Consider the following 19,311-nt stretch of genomic DNA (forward strand, 5'->3'; position numbering starts at 1 on the left):
AACACCAGTTCACTTCTAGTTTGTTGTAATCGATTAAAATACCTTAGTGGAAGTGGGAGCAAAAAAATGGACTTTGTTAGTGGGCTACCCTTAACACCCACTAAGAAAGACTCAATTTGGGTGGTAGTACATCGATTAACTAAGTCAGCTCATTTCTTATCGCGAAAATTTGAGTTTAGTTTTATTTGATTGTTCAATTTTTGTCGATCTGAATCTGATATGAATATTGTAATGACCCAAAATTCAAAAGCACCGAAAAAGTACATTATCGGGCCTCCGTCTTAGTAAATTGAGTTCGAAAATAATTATTAGATATATTTATTAGACTAGTTGTGTGTTTAATTAGGTATTAATTGGGTGAATTTAGTTTAATTAAGAGAAATTAAGAAAAAAGGACTAAATTGATCTAGGGGTAAAAGTTGAATTATAGATTAATAAAAAAGGATTAAAATGGCAATTAAGCCATTAATAAGAAATGAGACGGTAAAGTGATAAAAATCTTAGATTTTTATGCTTTATATTATATTATATTATATTATATTATATTGTATTATATTATATAAGTAAAAAAAAAAGATGACAAATGTATGGTAAATATTGAAGACATGTGTAATAGTAATAATTACATGGGTACACTTGTAATAAAAATAAATATGTGCTTAATTAATAAGTAAAAGATTTTTTTTAATATATTATTAGTTAAAATAAAAGATATAAAGTAAAAGAAAGAAAGAAACAAAGAAGAAAAGAAACAGAGTAGCTAGAAAAGAAGCAGGGAAAGAGACGAAAATAGGGGAAGAAAAGGGGAAAGAAAAATAAAAGGGAAAACTAAGGATTTAAAGCTTCAAGTTAATTGGTAAGCTAAATTTAGCCCTTTCCTCTTCATTTTGATATTTTAAAAGCTTTAAAACAAAATTTTGTTGAAGTTAAGTGGAGGTTATGGAAGTTCATAGGTTTTTGAACATGATTCATTTTGAACAAGTTGTTAAATTAGGGGTTTAGTTGATAGAATTTTTAGTTAGAATAGATAAAAAGAATGATTTGTGAACTAAGTTGTAAGTTTTACATAATTGGGATTAAGTTATAAAAAGCCTTAAATTAGGGTTTATGTTGAATAAATGATGAAATTGAGGGTTTATTTGATAGAGTTTCTAGTTAGAGTTGATAAAAGGATTAAATTGTGAACTAAACTATAAGTTTTGAATTTTAGGCATTAAATTGAGCAAAATTCGAAATTAGTGAAAAACGCTGAAAAATTAGTAGATAAATTTGGATTTAGAAGGAATTTGAATAGAAATAGAGTGTGAATTAAGTTAGAAAAATAAGTAAGCTTAGTTAGAATTAAATTGGGAATAAGTAGGAATTGAATAAAAATATTATTATTATTATTGTTAATATAATTATAATTATAATTATTTTAATGATTATAATTAAAAGTGAAAATAATTATTATTTTCGTAGCTAACAAGGAAAACGAGGCATCAGCATCTAAAGGAAAAGAAAAGATCGTTGAGGAGTAAACGCGTATTCCGGGTTTGTATTACTATAACTTAATCTATTTAATAAATGCTATATTGAAATTGTATTCATGAGACATTTAAAGGAAGGTAAGTATTAACATTTGAAATTAAGTAAGAATATGTGTATATTGAATTATATGTGAATTGAAATAATAGATGTTTTGTATTGATTGAATATTTGAAATTGTTGTGGAAATGAATTCGAAATAGGAAAAGTAAAATAATACCCTATTAACTTATCGGACTAGATTGGATACAAATGGCATGCCATAGGATTTGTGATGTGATGAGGAGATTTGTAGTTCGGTCGTGAAGATGACTATGTTATTAACTGCTTCGGTTTATCCGAAGAGGCATTAAATGCCTTATTGGTGTGTTTGGGAGGTTATGATATACTGGTGTGTTATGAAGGATTTAAATTATTTCGGGTGTGTTTAGGTTGGATATTTTGGTGTGTTTGGGTGGAATCCGCGTATCTGTCAGAGTCCGAGCCTTGTTAATAGGGTAAATAATTGAAATGGAAATTTGAAAATGAGATTAGTTGATTTGACACTATTGAAAAATATGAGAAAGAATGTATGATATAAATTATGAATTGATTTAGTATGTAAATATTTAAATATATAAATTTCAGATTTATGGAATGATATATGAATATTTATATTTAGTTTAAAGTGATTTTTTTAAAGACTATGGTCAATATTTGAAATTTTATTATTATTAAATAGTTTAATTTATAGTAATACCACTGAGTATAAAATACTCAGCGTACGGTTGTTTCCGTGCGCAGGTTGAAAAGGGGTTAGTGTCTCGGTTCAGCATCCAGGACAATCCCGACTCCGACATAAAGATTTTGGTGATGTTTTCTTCCTTTAAGAGAAAGTGGCATGTACATAGGATTTATAATAGTTATTTTGGCATGTTATATAGTTTTGTTGTAAAGTAAGATATTATGTGTTTTGATGATTATATTAGAAAAATGGTATAAGTTTTTTTAGCATTGGTATCAAGTTGAAATGGCTTAGTTAGTTTTATGTGTTAATTAGAAATGATAATAGGATTTTATTTACTTAAGTTGTTAAGTCTATATGTCAAGTAGGATTAAGTATATAAATGCCTTGGTTGAAATACTGAAATTGGGTTGGTTATGTTTGAAATTTTGCAGGGGGTTTAATGTAAAAATAAGTCGAAATGCTGCCGAAATTTTTTAAAAAAATGAATGAAATCAATTAGTACAAATTTATAACAATTTATGAAGTATTTTAATATGTTGGTTATTTATTTAGAATTATTTGTAAATTGTTTGATATGTCCGGTAATGCCTCGTAACCCTGTTCCGGCGACGGTTTGGGGTTAGGGGTGTTACATTTTATGGTATCAGAGCTATCGGGTTTAATCGATTCTTGGACTAAATCGGGCTCAGAATTGAGTTTAGATGTACATGCCACAATCGAGTCAAACTGAGTCAGGATTTTTGGATGCTGATATAATTATTTGTTTTGTTTTATAGTTAAAATGTCGAATGAACACGTGGAAGATGTAGATCAAGAAATGTATATCAGAGATAGAGAATTGGATGAAACAGAATCAGCTACACCGAGTGTAAATCCATTAGGTAACCAACCTAATATAGAACGGGAAAATGTTAGAGACAGAGATGACTCCCATTTACTGAGAATTATAGCTGATGCTTTGCAACGAGTAGCGGGAACTGTACCTGCTACGATATCTACTCCTACTACTAGACGGGCCCCAATCAAAGAATTACGAAAATACGGTGCTACTGAATTTTTGGGTTTGAAGGGAATTGATCCATCCACTGCAGCGAATTGGATGGAATCAACTAAACGAGTTCTGCAGCAATTAGAATGTACCCCCCGAGAGAGCTTGATCTGTGCTGTTTCTCTACTGCAAGGAGAAGCCTATTTGTGGTGGGAATCTGTAATACGACATCTGCCTACAGAACAGGTGACATGGGATTTATTTCAAAAAGAATTTCAGAAGAAATATGTTGGGGAGCTGTATATTGAAGATAAGAGGCAGGAGTTTTTGATGTTGAAACAAGGTAACCTGTCTGTTATAGATTATGAACGTGAATTTTCCAGACTCAGCCGATATGCTTCTAAGTTTATACCGACAGAGGATGATAGTTGTAAAAGGTTTCTTCGGGGTTTGAGAAATGAGATCAGGGTACAGCTGGTGTCACATCGAATTACAGAATTTGTAGATTTAGTAGAGAGAGCGAAGATGGTTGAGCAGGTGTTGGGTTTGGATAAAAAGCCTGAGATAGCTAGATCGACTGGGAAACGAGCTGGCATTACTATTTCAAGTCCTCTACCGAAAAGATCCCGAGAATTCAGAGACAGTTGGAAGTCAAGTTTCAGATCAGATCGAGGAGATAAAAATCGAGGCAAACAGACTGCTGTTTCTACCGATAGTGTAAAAGGACCTTCACGAAATATTGATATCCCCGACTGTGAACACTGTGGAAAGAAGCATTTGGGCGAATGTTGGAGGATAACTCGACGATGTTTTCGATGCGGGTCTACAGATCATTTCATCCGGGATTGTCAAAAAAATGAAGGTGCTTTACCTGCAGCATCTCAGAGATCAGTATCTACTGCTAGAGGCAGAGGGTCAGGTAGAGGTAGTTCACTCTCAAGGGGAGGAAATATTAGGAGGAGCAGTGATATAGCTACTCAACAGTCTGAAGTGAAAGTACCCGCCAGAGCTTATGTTGTCAGAACACGGGAAGAAGGCGACGCCCATGATGTAGTAACAGGTATATTCTTACTATATTCTGAACCTGTTTATGCTTTAATTGATCCCGGATCTTCACACTCTTATATAAATTCAAAACTGGTTGAACTGAGAAAGTTAAAATCTGAAATGTCTAGAATTTTAATAGAAGTGTCTAGCCCTTTGGGACAAACTGTGTCTGTAGATAGAGTATGTCGGAGATGCCTGTTGATGATACATGATAAAATGTTTTCCGTTGACTTGTTGATTATGCCATTTGGGGATTTTGATATAATACTGGGGATGGATTGGTTATCTGAATACGGGGTGATTTTAGATTGTTACAAAAAGAGGTTCGGTATTCAGACAGAGGATGGAGACAGAATTGAGGTGAATGGTATTCGTACTAGTCGATCGACACGTATTATTTCAGCAATCAAGGCTAGTAAATTGCTTCGACAGGGTTGTACAGCATATCTAGCTTATGTTATTAATTCTGATTTGGTGGGTAGTCAGTGTAGTCAGATCAGAACTGTATGTGAGTTTCCAGATGTATTTCCTGAAGAACTACCGGGCTTACCACCTGACAGAGAGGTTGAATTTGCTATAGAAGTGTGCCCGAGTACAGCACCAATCTCTATACCTCCGTACCGAATGTCGCCCACTGAATTAAAAGAGTTGAAGGTGCAGTTGCAGGACTTGCTAGATCGTGGATTTATTAGATCGAGTATTTCACCTTGGGGAGCTCCGGTATTGTTTGTTAAAAAGAAAGATGGATCAATGCGGCTTTGTATTGATTATCGGCAGTTGAACAAAGTCACAATCAAGAACCGGTATCCGTTGCCTCGTATAGATGATTTATTTGATCAACTAAAAGGAGCTTCGGTATTTTCGAAGATTGATTTGCGGTCCGGGTATTATCAGTTGAAAGTAAAAGAAAGTGATGTGCCGAAGACAGCTTTTCGTACAAGGTATGGTCATTATGAATTTTTGGTGATACCGTTCGGATTGACTAATGCTCCAGCTGCTTTCATGGATCTGATGAACCGTATTTTTCAGCCGTATTTAGATCAGTTTGTGGTGGTTTTCATTGATGATATATTAGTTTATTCGAAGTCAGAGTTAGAGCATGATCAGCATCTCAGAACTGTGTTACAGATTTTGCGAGAAAAACAGTTGTATGGAAAGCTCAGCAAATGTGAATTCTGGTTATCAGAGGTGGTATTTTTGGGACATGTAGTATCGGCAGATGGAATCAGAGTTGATTCGAAGAAGATTGAGGCAATTGTTCAATGGAAGGAACCAAAGAATGTATCAGAGGTACGCAGTTTTTTTTGGTTTGGCTGGGTATTACAGAAGATTTGTAAATGGGTTTTCGAAGATAGCTTTGCCGATGACCAAGTTACTACAGAAGAATGTTCCTTTTATCTGGGATGATCGGTGTCAGAGAAGTTTTGAGACATTGAAACAAATGTTGACAGAGGCACCGGTTTTAACTTTACCAGAATCGGGGAAAGATTTCATAGTGTACAGTGATGCTTCTTTGAATGGTTTGGGTTGTGTATTGATGCAAGATGGAAAAGTAATAGCTTATGCATCTCGACAGTTGAAGCCACATGAACGCAACTACCCGACACACGATTTAGAGTTAGCTGCTGTAATTTTCGCATTGAAGATTTGGAGGCATTATCTTTATGGTGAAAAATGTTACATATATACCGATCATAAAAGTTTCAAATACCTTCTGTCACAAAAGGAGTTGAATCTGAGACAGAGACGATGGATAGAACTTCTGAAAGATTATGATTGTGTTATAGATTATCATCTAGGAAAGGCAAATGTGGTAGCAGATGCATTGAGCAGGAAAGCAGCGGTTGAATTACGGGCAATGTTTGCTCGGCTTAGTATTAATGATGATGGAAGTTTGTTAGCTGAGTTAAGAGTCAAGCCAGTAATGTTTGATCAAATCAGAGCAGCACAGCTAAAAGATGAAAAGTTGATGAAGAAAAGAGAAATGGTACAGCTTGGTACGGTGGAAAATTTTAGTATTGAAGAGCATGATTGTTTGAGATTTCGGAATCGAATTTGTGTTCCAACTACTTCTGAGATTAAAGAGTTGATTCTTCGAGAAGCACATAATAGTATTTTTGCTTTGCACCCAAGTGGAACGAAGATGTATCGTGACCTACGAGAACTGTATTGGTGGCCAGGGATGAAGAAAGATGTAGTCGAGTATGTTGGTAAATGCCTGACTTGTCAACGAGTAAAAGCAGAACATCAGGTACCGACAGGTTTACTTCAGCCTATTAGTATCCCCGAGTGGAAATAGCAAAAAGAATGCTATTTGGGTGATAGTTGATAGGCTTACCAAGTCTGCTCACTTTATAGCAGTCAGAATTGATTGGTCACTACAGAAGCTTGCCGAAGTTTATATCCGGGAAATTGTTAGATTACATGGTATTCCGGTATCGATAATCTCAGATCGGGACCCTCGGTTTACATCGAAATTTTAGAGGCAATTACATGATTCACTAGGAACTCGGCTCAATTTTAGTACTGCATTTCATCCACAAACTGACGGACAGTCTGAGCGGGTAATTCAGATTTTGGAAGATATGTTGAGAGCTTGTATTATCGACTTTACGTCAGGTTGGGAACGATATTTGCCATTAGCAGAATTTGTTTATAATAATAGTTTCCAATCTAGTATTCAGATGGCTCCGTATGAAGCACTATATGGTCGAAGGTGTCGATCACCAGTATGTTGGACAGAATTAAAAGAAAGAAAAGTGATTGGGCCAGAATTGATTCAAGAGACAGAGGAAACAGTTAAAAAGATTAAAGATAGACTGAAAGCCGCATTCGACAGACAGAAATCTTACGCAGATTTGAAACGACGAGATATTGAATATTCGGTTGGTGATAAGGTATTCCTCAAAGTTTCGCCATGGAAGAAAATTTTAAGATTTGGTCGGAAAGGAAAATTGAGTCCACGTTTTATTGGGCCGTATGAAATTGTGGAAAGAATCAGACCGGTTGCCTATCGATTGGCTTTACCTCCGGAATTACAAAGGATTCATGATGTTTTTCATGTTTCGATGCTTCGGAGATATAGATCGGATCCTTCTCATGTTATTCCCACTGAAGACATTGAAATTCGATCTGATTTAACTTATGAAGAAGAGCCGGTTCAAATATTAGCACGAGAAGTGAAAGAATTAAGAAATAAACGGGTTCCTTTAGTAAAAGTCTTATGGAGAAGCCATAGTGTGGAAGAAGCGACTTGGGAACCAGAAGAGACGATGAGAGCACAATATCCTCATCTCTTCTCAGGTAAATTTCGAGGACGAAATTTATTAAGGGGGGAGAAATGTAATGAACCAAAATTCACAAGCACCGAAAAAGTACATTATCGGGCCTCCGTCTTAGTAAATTGAGTTCGAAAATAATTATTAGATATATTTATTAGACTAGTTGTGTGTTTAATTAGGTATTAATTGGGTGAATTTAGTTTAATTAAGAGAAATTAAGAAAAAAGGACTAAATTGATCTAGGGGTAAAAGTTGAATTATAGATTAATAAAAAAGGATTAAAATGGCAATTAAGCCATTAATAAGAAATGAGACGGTAAAGTGATAAAAATCTTAGATTTTTATGCTTTATATATATTATATTATATTATATTATATTGTATTATATTATATAAGTAAAAAAAAATGACAAATGTATGGTAAATATTGAAGACATGTGTAATAGTAATAATTACATGGGTACACTTGTAATAAAAATAAATATGTGCTTAATTAATAAGTAAAAGATTTTTTTAATATATTATTAGTTAAAATAAAAGATATAAAGTAAAAGAAAGAAAGAAACAAAGAAGAAAAGAAACAGAATAGCTAGAAAAGAAGCAGGGAAAGAGACGAAAACAGGGGAAGAAAAGGGGAAAGAAAAATAAAAGGGAAAACTAAGGATTTAAAGCTTCAAGTTAATTGGTAAGCTAAATTTAGCCCTTTCCTCTTCATTTTGATATTTTAAAAGCTTTAAAACAAAATTTTGTTGAAGTTAAGTGGAGGTTATGGAAGTTCATAGGTTTTTGAACATGATTCATTTTGAACAAGTTGTTAAATTAGGGGTTTAGTTGATAGAATTTTTAGTTAGAATAGATAAAAAGAATGATTTGTGAACTAAGTTGTAAGTTTTACATAATTGGGATTAAGTTATAAAAAGCCTTAAATTAGGGTTTATGTTGAATAAATGATGGAATTGAGGGTTTATTTGATAGAGTTTCTAGTTAGAGTTGATAAAAGGATTAAATTGTGAACTAAACTATAAGTTTTGAATTTTAGGGATTAAATTGAGGAAAATTCGAAATTAGTGAAAAATGCTGAAAAATTAGTAGATAAATTTGGATTTAGAAGGAATTTGAATAGAAATAGAGTGTGAATTAAGTTAGAAAAATAAGTAAGCTTAGTTAGAATTAAATTGGGAATAAGTAGGAATTGAATAAAAATATTATTATTATTATTATTGTTAATATAATTATAATTATTATTATTTTAATGATTATAATTAAAAGTGAAAATAATTATTATTTTCGTAGCTAACAAGGAAAACGAGGCATCAGCATCTAAAGGAAAAGAAAAGATCGTTGAGGAGTAAACGCGTATTCCGGGTTTGTATTACTATAACTTAATCTATTTAATAAATGCTATATTGAAATTGTATTCATGAGACATTTAAAGGAAGGTAAGTATTAACATTTGAAATTAAGTAAGAATATGTGTATATTGAATTATATGTGAATTGAAATAATAGATGTTTTGTATTGATTGAATATTTGAAATTGTTGTGGAAATGAATTCGAAATAGGAAAAGTAAAATAATACCCTATTAACTTATCGGACTAGATTGGATACAAATGGCATGCCATAGGATTTGTGATGTGATGAGGAGATTTGTAGTTCGGTCGAGAAGATGACTATGTTATTAAATGCTTCGGTTTATCCGAAGAGGCATTAAATGCCTTATTGGTGTGTTTGGGAGGTTATGATATACTGGTGTGTTATGAAGGATTTAAATTATTTCGGGTCTGTTTAGGTTGGATATTTTGGTGTGTTTGGGTGGAATCCGCGTATCTGTCAGAGTCCGAGCCTTGTTAATAGGGTAAATAATTGAAATGGAAATTTGAAAATGAGATTAGTTGATTTGACACTATTGAAAAATATGAGAAAGAATGTACGATATAAATTATGAATTGATTTAGTATGTAAATATTTAAATATATAAATTTCAGATTTATGGAATGATATATGAATATTTATATTTAGTTTAAAGTGATTTTTTTTAAAGACTATGGTCAATATTTGAAATTTTATTATTATTAAATAGTTTAACTTATAGTAATACCACTGAGTATAAAATACTCAGCGTACGGTTGTTTCCGTGCGCAGGTTGAAAAGGGGTTAGTGTCTCGGTTCAGCATCCAGGACAATCCCGACTCCGACATAAAGATTTTGGTGATGTTTTCTTCCTTTAAGAGAAAGTGGCATGTACATAGGATTTATAATAGTTATTTTGGCATGTTATATAGTTTTGTTGTAAAGTAAGATATTATGTGTTTTGATGATTATATTAGAAAAATGGTATAAGTTTTTTTTAGCATTGGTATCAAGTTGAAATGGCTTAGTTAGTTTTATGTGTTAATTAGAAATGATAATAGGATTTTATTTACTTAAGTTGTTATGTCTATATGTCAAGTAGGATTAAGTATATAAATGCCTTGGTTGAAATACTGAAATTGGGTTGGTTATGTTTGAAATTTTACAGGGGGTTTAATGTAAAAATAAGTCGAAATGCTGCCGAAATTTAAAAAAAAATGAATGAAATCAATTAGTACAAATTTATAACAATTTATGAAGTATTTTAATATGTTGGTTATTTATTTAGAATTATTTGTAAATTGTTTGATATGTCCGGTAATGCCTCGTAACTCTGTTCCGGCGACGGTTTGGGGTTAGGGGTGTTACAAATATGATAAAAAAAAATAAAGATTCGTTATAACATTATAACAAAACAAAGATAAGACATTATCTAGAAATAGAATCTGTGTTTAATTTCTTATACTTATATATACATATTACTCTTTACAAAAGCTAGCTAAGTTATATATTTCGAAGATTGTAAGACTACATGAAGTACTAGTATCAATTATTTTAGATCAAGATCTCCATTTTACATTTCAAATTTGGAAGAAACTACAAGAGGCACTAAGTACTTGTTTGGATTTTAGTACTTCCTTCCATTCGCAGACTAATGGACAATTCAAGCGAGTTATCTAGATCTTAGAAGATATGCTAAGGGGTTGCTTTATTGAACTCCAAGGTTGTTAAGAGTAACACTTGCCCCTAGCTGAATTTGCCTATAATAATAGCTTTCAATCAAGTATACAAATGACATCTTATATAGCCTTGTATGGTCGTAAGTGCCGAACACCATTGTGTTGGATTGAACTAGGTAAAAGGAAAATTTTGGGTCCTTAAGTGGTATAAGAGTCCGAGGGAAAAATTAGATTAATTCAGGATAGACTGAAAGTGGCTTCAGATAGGCAAAAGTCGTATACAGACCTAAAGAGAAAGGACATTAAATACAGTGTCAGAGATCAAGTCTTCTTGAAAGTGTTGAGTTTCTGTCGAAAAGGCAAGTTAAGTTCTAGGTTCATCGAACCTTACAAAATTCTCAAGAGAGTCAATTGAGTGGCATGTCAATTAGAATTACCTCCTGAGTTGGACCGTATTCATGATGTATTTCATATTTCCATGTTGAGACGATATCGATTCAACCTTTCCCATTTTGTTCTAATCGAAGAGATCGATGTGAGGCTAGATTTGTCTTTTAAGGAGGAACCTATACAAATTCTAAGAAGGAAATGAATCCCATTAGTTAAGGTTCTGTAGCGGAACCATGGCACTGAGGAGGCTATGTGGGAATCACATGACTCAATCTATCAACAATATCCTCATCTATTTGAATCAGGTAAATTTCGAGGATAAAATTTCTTTAACGAGGGGAGAGTTGTCATGCCCCGAAATATTGGGGGATCAGTGAAATGGATAGACAAGAATTTAATTAGGCTTCATGGTCAAGTGTTAAAGAATCCTCCCTAGAGACCCAAGTTTGAGCTCCCTTCCTCCCATTTCCTTCCTTTTATTTTCGATAACCTAGGGTAAAAGCCACACCTAAAACATATACAGTAAGGAATTAAAATTGAACAAGAAATAGGCTTCAGGCCTAATGGTTAAGAGTTAGCTTCCCTTCCTTGTGACCCTCGGTTTGAACCACTCCTTCCCCAAAAGTATTCCTTTCATTTTCAGCCAAATTTTGGGATATTTGTCGTTGACACCCTAAAATAGATAGACAAGAATTGAATTAGGCTTCATGGTAAAGTGTTAGAGAATCCTCCTTAGAGACCCAAGTTTGAGCTCCTTTCCTCCCATTTCCTTCCTTTTATTTTTGGCAACCTAGGGTAAAAGCAACACTTAAAATATATAAAGCCAAGAATTAAAACTGAACAAGAAATGGACTTTAGGCCTAATGGTTAAGAGTTAGCTTCCATCCCTTGTGACCCTCGGTTCGAGCCACTCATTCCCCAAAAATATCTTTTTATTTTCGGTCAAATTTTGGGATATTTACTGTTGTCGCCCTAGGGTTTACAAACCCTAGCTATTTAGTCATTCCTATTCCTATTTTGATTAGGATTTTCTCTTTTCAAAATTTTAATAAAATTCCTTGTCATCCTAAATTTCTTTTATTTTCCTCCTCTTTTCTCTCATATTTACACCATATTTTCATCCTAATTTATGATAATTATTTTGCTTTCTTAAATCAAATCATCATTCATTCTATCATTCTTTCTATCGATTTTATAATTGTCGTCAATAGCATCCCTACCTTTGCCAAGAATTGGTAAGTAAATATTGTTTCCGATGTTTAGATCCTGAACTTTCGTAGTATTAATATATGATGCTAATCTTACGTTCGATTAATCAATTTTTACAGTTATTGCCAAATCTTCTATATTTTTTTAGAGTTTTATTTCACTCAATTGAATCTTTGATAATATGTATATTTGGAATCTATGATCTGAGTGGCTGAAATATTATTGTTATAAGCATGATATGTAAATAATACATGCCTACTGCTACTATTAAATTGAATACATGTTAAGCATGTTTATTGCTACTGTATTGATCTGTTATAAGCATGTCATATTGCATTGCATAGGGTGGAGTGATATGAACGAAGGAAGAATGAGCAGTTCATCTGCAACGATTAGTGGTTCATCCACAACGTATTGATAGCTCGTCTGCAAATGTTTTTATCTGAAAACTTTTGTGGTTCATTCACAATTTTTATTACTAATAGTTCATCTGCAATGACTAGTGGTTCATCCATAACGATGAGTGGTTCATCCATAACGCGATGTATAAGGATGCATGAGTTCTAAGAAACTCTTACTGTGGTGTGTAGCGAAGTTAAGTAGAATATTTTTTGAAAAATTAAAACTGCATCACCATTCATAAGCATGTGTATGCATAACTGTGTATTCTGAAATATTATTATAGTGATGTGTTAATCAGTAAAATTGATTCTGCGAATTGCATATGATTGTGTTTGTTATGAAAATTGTTATTTTGTATGTTACATCTACAAATTTTCACTGATTTTCTTGTGATAGAACTCACACCGAGCTTCTTAAAGCTCACCCCACTATAATTTTCATCTTTCCAGATAACCCACAAGGTTAGGGCACGGACTTGGCATTCGAAAGGTCTCGGCTCAAAAACAATAATTTTATTAAAAAGTATTTAGATTTTATAAATTCTACTATTTGGAACTGTATTAATTTATTCAAACTGTGGCATGCGACTTAAGTTTTGGGTTTATTTGGAATGCATGACATATAATTTTTAGATAGATTTACATATTCGAATATCCTAAAATTACAAATATTCTAACCCGCGGCAATTCTTATTATAAACAGATTTAAAATTTTAAAAATTAATCTTTTAATATATGAAATTTTTATGCCTCAGCAGTTGGAGTGATAATAATGGTATATTTATAAAAATAGTTTACGATTTTGTATGAACAGGAAATTCAATAAAAATAAAATCAAGACACTAGAATTTGTATTTGGTCAGCATTATTTGTTTGGGAAGACGGACGCTAAGAAAAAAATTTACTTGAATGGAATTATGATTGTAGTGGTTACTAAAAGTGGCATTTTGATGAAAAAGAAAGTACGTACGATTGTTTATACAATTTGATTTTATTACATGTATAAAGTTTAGTTCAGTAAATAAATTTAGTATAACAATATTATATTTGGTAGGAGTATTATTTTTTACTATGTTTTAATATATGAGTTTGTAATAAACTAATTTCAATTGGTAATTTTTAATCACTCACATGGCTTGATTTGCGAAAAGAATAGAGAAAATTTTTGCTTATTTTGAAGAGGTGTTATTTTTTACAAAAAAATTTACTCATATTTGTAATCTCAAATTTAAATTTGTACTAGCTATTTTTTATTTTATGTCTAACTATTGCAATAAATAATGTAATAAATAAGCTTTTTCTTGATGTTATTACATAAGTAACCACATGAGTTAAAAGTGACTTAAGTTCTATCACAAATTGGTATAACAGCCTCAATTTTGTACCTAAAAATATAGATCACTCTCCTCTAAGTCTAAGAACTTAGGTAGTAAACAAAATGTGTTTACCCTATTAAGTGTACTCTAGAAAATACGTTCTACAATGAATAGATATGTGCTCACAATACTCGATCTAAAACCTATACAAGTCTCAAATATATAAGAGTTTTGAGACTAGCTAACATCTTAGAAATAAATTATAATTACTTCTCTTGTTAAACAACAACTAAAATAACAATATACGATGTAATAATAAAGACCAATGTAAGGTGGATTGTTCGAGATATGTCCTTAAAGCTATCCGGATCCAGTCTCTAAAATTCAAGGAGTTCAAATGCGTAATCCAAACTAATCTAATCTTCAAAATAAACTGTTTCAAACGGATTAATCTTAATAAATGAGTTCACATACTTTTACAATATCAAATCGTTTAAAGCCTAAAAATTTTATTTAAAATTTTATCAACCTAAAGTAACAAAGTCGGTTATAGTATTAATCGTATATGGATGAGTGCATAATAATATTTATATATCTTTAAAAATTAATAATATGTAGTGTCAAAAAAATTATATATTTTAAGATTATCTTGATTTAAATTATTATCTTTTAAATTTAATATCTTTTCAGAATTACATTAGATATTAAGCCGGCAAAGGAAAACAAGAAAACGTCACCTAGTACAAACGTTGAACGGTTGATGACAGCAAAAGCCATGGTGTGTGAAAATTGGGGTTTGATTTTCAGGGTTTTTGCTTGATCACCACCAAGAAGAAGATTCGATTTGGATATGCTTTACGTTATGAATCAATTTATGGTTATGTCAATTGCTTAACTTCAATTTGGTACAATATAATTTAATTTTGTAGAAATTTTGGAGCACTGGACCATTCCCATCTCATCTTTTCGCAATTCTTTTCTCATTCAACTAATAAAATATTAAACGAATTTGGAAAAAGAAAAGACTCTTAGAAGTTCCAAATTAGAAGTCAATTAAAGTCCATGTAATATACATATATATATATATATATATATGAAAGTCTTCACTAAATTAATGGGGTTAAGTGAAGGGTAGTTTTCATAATAAAATCCGAATAATAAACATGACTGGTGTGATCTGAATAGGTCATACTTAAGACAGTAAACACTCCTAACCATTAAGTCATTACATGGAGTTACTCTCAATAATTCTTTATACAAATATAAACTATTTATATATATAAATCTTCAAGTCGGATATTAAATGTACTCAAATTAATTTTTTTAAGTTACTTGGTGGTAATAGTCTATTGTTGTTTTTTTGGATTTTGTCTTATTTCTTAAATGAATTATTTACTGGTAAGTGAAAGAAAAAGACAAACCCTTTTTTAACGTATTCAAATAAGAGCATTTTAAGCACTTCACCCTATTTTATGGTATAAAATTAGGTGGATATTACATGTTTAGAATATAATACATAACAATTGTGTCGGATATTAGTTGAAAAGAAAAAATAAGAACATTATTTGGAACCTAATATATAATATTTGAAAATTCTTTATTTAAGCATATTTTGAAAATTTTTTTAAGGTATATTCTATGTCGGTTTTACGATGTATGAATACTAATTCTTTTAGAAGATTTGAGGTTACTTCTCCCAACAATATCTCCAAAGTTAAAAATTCAATGTCAGTGTCACATCTCAAAATATAGGGGGTTAATCGAAATAATTAATAAAGAAATGACATAGGCTAAATGGTTAAATAGTGGGTGCACTCCCTAAAGGAGTCAACATTACATAGGTAGCTAATCTAAAACAGTCTTGATAACTCGTAAGTTTCTTGAAAATTGGATTAAGTTTTCCTCTAAATTAAACAAATGCTTTAATATGACCGTTTTAAAAACTTTGATAGCTCATTGGGCTATCTCGATGGTTAATGTAATCTTTCGAATAGGGGTTTAACGCCTAGACAAGGTTGAGGAGGTTACAGTAAGTATATAAACAAATATTAAATATGACTTTTTTTAAAAAAAAAACTTATAGGAAATTCATAGAAAAAATCTTTAAAAAATCGAAATTAATTAGAATTATGTATATTTTGAATTTATTTAGATAATACTTTTATTCAATTTTTAATTTATAAAAAATGCAATTATTTAGATTGAAGTATTATTTTTGATAGTTTAAAAAAGTACTTTTTTATAGACCGATCATAAAGCTTAAAATATATAGTCTTTTACTTCAAATAAATCGCAACTGATAGACCTAGCCCGCTTGTGATGCATGCTCATACGAGATCTTGATTACCAACTATTTGTATGTCATAGAAACAAACAAGCAATACATAAATTAAGGAACAAAATTGAGGTTGTTAATTGATATTGGAAATTTAGGGTTTATTTTTATAACAAAGCTGTTGTGGAGTCTGAAGGTGACAATCACATACATTTGCCCAATCCATTTGTCAATTGGAAACACCAAACCTTTTAGTATTTTAATTCAGTGTCTGATTGTTGTATTATTATTATTATTATTATTATTATTATGGTAAAGTTGTATTATCAATTTCGTCCTCGACGAGTTTAAGAATTGATTAATTATCAACACTACTAATTAAACAATTATCTTAGTTTTAATTAAAGGATTCATATATAGTTTGATACCTAAGTTTAATATTTTTTTAATGTAATCTTTATATCTTTTTCTATCTAATGTGGTACATGTATTTGACAAAAGTCATATACTTTGATATCTGAATATAACAATGTTAACTTTTTAGTATTAAATTTGGGGTTTATAATTGATTTGATAAAAATTCATAATTAGCTGATAATATTAGCAATTATCTTTCATCTAATCAATTCCAAAATCTGAATTGAATTGCATCCATCATACTGTATTTGATAAATTAAATGCAAAATTAAACAAACTCATAATTAACACATTTATTCTATTAACAAAACCATGAAAAATTCAAGACTAAGAATATTAACAATTAACTTTCATCAAATCAACCATAAACCCTGAATTAAACATTAAAAAGTTAACACAATTACATTTGAGTACTGAAATATATAACTTTTGTCAAATGCATGTATAACATTGGACTAAAATAACATAGATACGATATTAAAAAAAAAGTGTCAAACATAAATACCAAATGATATATTAATCTTAATTAACTGATTTTTTCTTAATAATTAGAATTAATATGAAATTATCAAGAATTGAACTCAAATTTTTATGCCAGCACAACACAATAAAATTATCCCTAAATAAGAGGTTGTTGGGTATTTAATTAATGATTAGATAATTATTTAAGTAGAGATTTAGTTTTACTGGTGAAGGATATATCTGTTCTTAATAAGGTTTGTACTAAAATGAATATATTTATTATAATAATATTATGTTGAGTGTAATTTATATTTTTGTAAGTTTGATTAACTTTCGTATCAATATTTTTCAATTAATATTGAAAGAAATAAACTTGTTAAAAAAATTATTAATAAATATAATTTAATAAAATATATTTTTAAATAATTTTTTATTCCGTCAATTAAACAATAAAATTTTACTTTTCAATAAAATATATCAAATAAAATAATATAACATATTTATAATATACTAAATAATTTTACATTCTATTAATTTTATTATCGAAAATAATCTTACATGTATGAACCAAAAGTTACTCATACCAAAGTACCTCTTGAACTTAGATAAATACCTAAAATTTTGCTGTCAAACACATGGACCAATTTGACTAACGTTATTAGTCCAAGATGAAAGTGGCAACTAATGTTCAATAAGAAGGCAAAACGTGGTAAAAACATTATCTCAATATTTTCATATAATTATTAAGTGAAATAATTGAATATTAAAAAAATAAAATTAAAAAATTCCAATATATATGTATGTCTGTAATCAACACTAGCCGCTGCTGGTTTCCCCCAGGTTGTCTCCATTTGAGCTCTAAACCAACTTGGTGATGGGAGGATCACCATTAATAACCTGTTTAAAGCTTCTCTTTCCTCACCAACTTAAAGACAATATAAGAGTAGGTGAATTCAATCAAACAAATAGAATGGTAAATTGATGTTGAAAACAGAATCAAAGAATGAAACATAAAAAAAAGATGGAGGCAATTCCCCTAAAGTCAAGAAAGACGTGCTAACGTGAGTTGAGAGAAAAAGCCCAACTCTACTCAAAAACTCATAATTTATTTTCTGAAATTATAAAAATATTCTTAGAATTGTAATAATGAAACAACTTTTTTTAAAAAAAATTCATAAAATTCTAGAAATTAGAAAGGAAAAAAAAACCCAAAATCTTCTTTTGGGATGAATTACCCATAAATACAGTTTTTTTTATAATTATCAGTTAGTTTTTCTAAAATTTATCGAATTAGGTTGAAAATACGAAAACGCATCCAGCTAGATATATTTTCAGCGGATTAGCAAGAAAACACTTCCAGCTGGTCGCGTTTTCATTCTCTCTCCACGGGCTAGGGTTCTTTTATTATTTTAGTTCTTTTAATTGTTTTATGGTTTATGAAATTAGGGTGAGCATTTGATGGAATCAGATGAAATTTTTTTTAGTTAACCGAGTTGACAATTCCTATTTTATCATCCTAACTCAATTCGAATTTTTCTCGAATCAAGTCGAGTGACATGAAATTCGAATTGAATCTAATCTAATATATTTTTCGAGTTAAATTAAAAAAATGACTTTAGGTCCTTGTAGCCACTACCACCTACAATAATCAAAAATTTTTTTAACTTTCATCCCCTTATAAATTTATTTATTAATCTTTTATATACGAGTTAGCTTCTTTGCTTACTTGTTTCAATTATCTCCTTATTCTTGTCACCATGTATTTTAAAATAAAAAACATATTAAATGTAAAAAATGTGATTTGTTTAATAAAAGTTATTTTAAATATAAATGTGAAAATAATACCAACAGAAATTTTTAACACGAATATTTTATGGCATCATCAATAATTCAATTTTAATACAAATTGATAAAGATCCGGCATTACTAAACAATTTAATAATATAAATAGTACAAAATGTGAAATTTAATTCGATAATGTAAATAGTATACATAAATTCGAAAAAAAGTTTTAGGGGTTTGAGAGAAAGTAAAAGTTTTGGGAAAAAACAAAAGGAAAAAGTTTTGGGAGGAAAGCAAAAGTAAAAAGTTTTAAGGGTTTGGAGGGAAGTAAATTTTTAGAGGGGTAAGTAAAAGTTTTGAGGGTTTGAGGGGAGTAAAAGGGGTTGAGGGGGGTTGGGGGGAAGGGAAGTAAAATGATTTGGTATTTGGTTTATCAGATCATTTGAGTTATTTAAATTCA

General features: G+C 30.7%; 1 protein-coding gene across 1 annotated transcript; it reads left to right on the forward strand.

Moving 5' to 3' along the window:
- Positions 1–1,492: 1,492 nt before the first annotated feature.
- LOC107900712 (uncharacterized) lies at positions 1,493–9,920 on the forward strand. The gene is made up of 5 exons (XM_041088421.1): positions 1,493–1,533; positions 2,311–2,376; positions 3,031–4,302; positions 8,863–8,934; positions 9,713–9,920. Exons 3-4 carry the CDS (start codon positions 3,036–3,038, stop codon positions 8,919–8,921), a joined length of 1,326 nt encoding a protein of 441 aa, XP_040944355.1. The 5' UTR covers positions 1,493–1,533; positions 2,311–2,376; positions 3,031–3,035; the 3' UTR covers positions 8,922–8,934; positions 9,713–9,920.
- Positions 9,921–19,311: the final 9,391 nt, after the last annotated feature.

Source organism: Gossypium hirsutum, chromosome D02 (assembly GCF_007990345.1).
Source record: "Gossypium hirsutum isolate 1008001.06 chromosome D02, Gossypium_hirsutum_v2.1, whole genome shotgun sequence".
Lineage (NCBI taxonomy): Eukaryota > Viridiplantae > Streptophyta > Magnoliopsida > Malvales > Malvaceae > Gossypium > Gossypium hirsutum.

Coding starts and splice junctions, on each gene's coding strand:
- LOC107900712 (XM_041088421.1), top strand. CDS start 3,036: ATGTCGAATGAACACGTGGAAGATGTAGATCAAGAAATGTATATCAGA. Junction 4,303..8,862: donor CGCCCATGATGTAGTAACAG/GTATATTCTTAC, acceptor TTATTTTCGTAG/CTAACAAGGAAAACGAGGCA.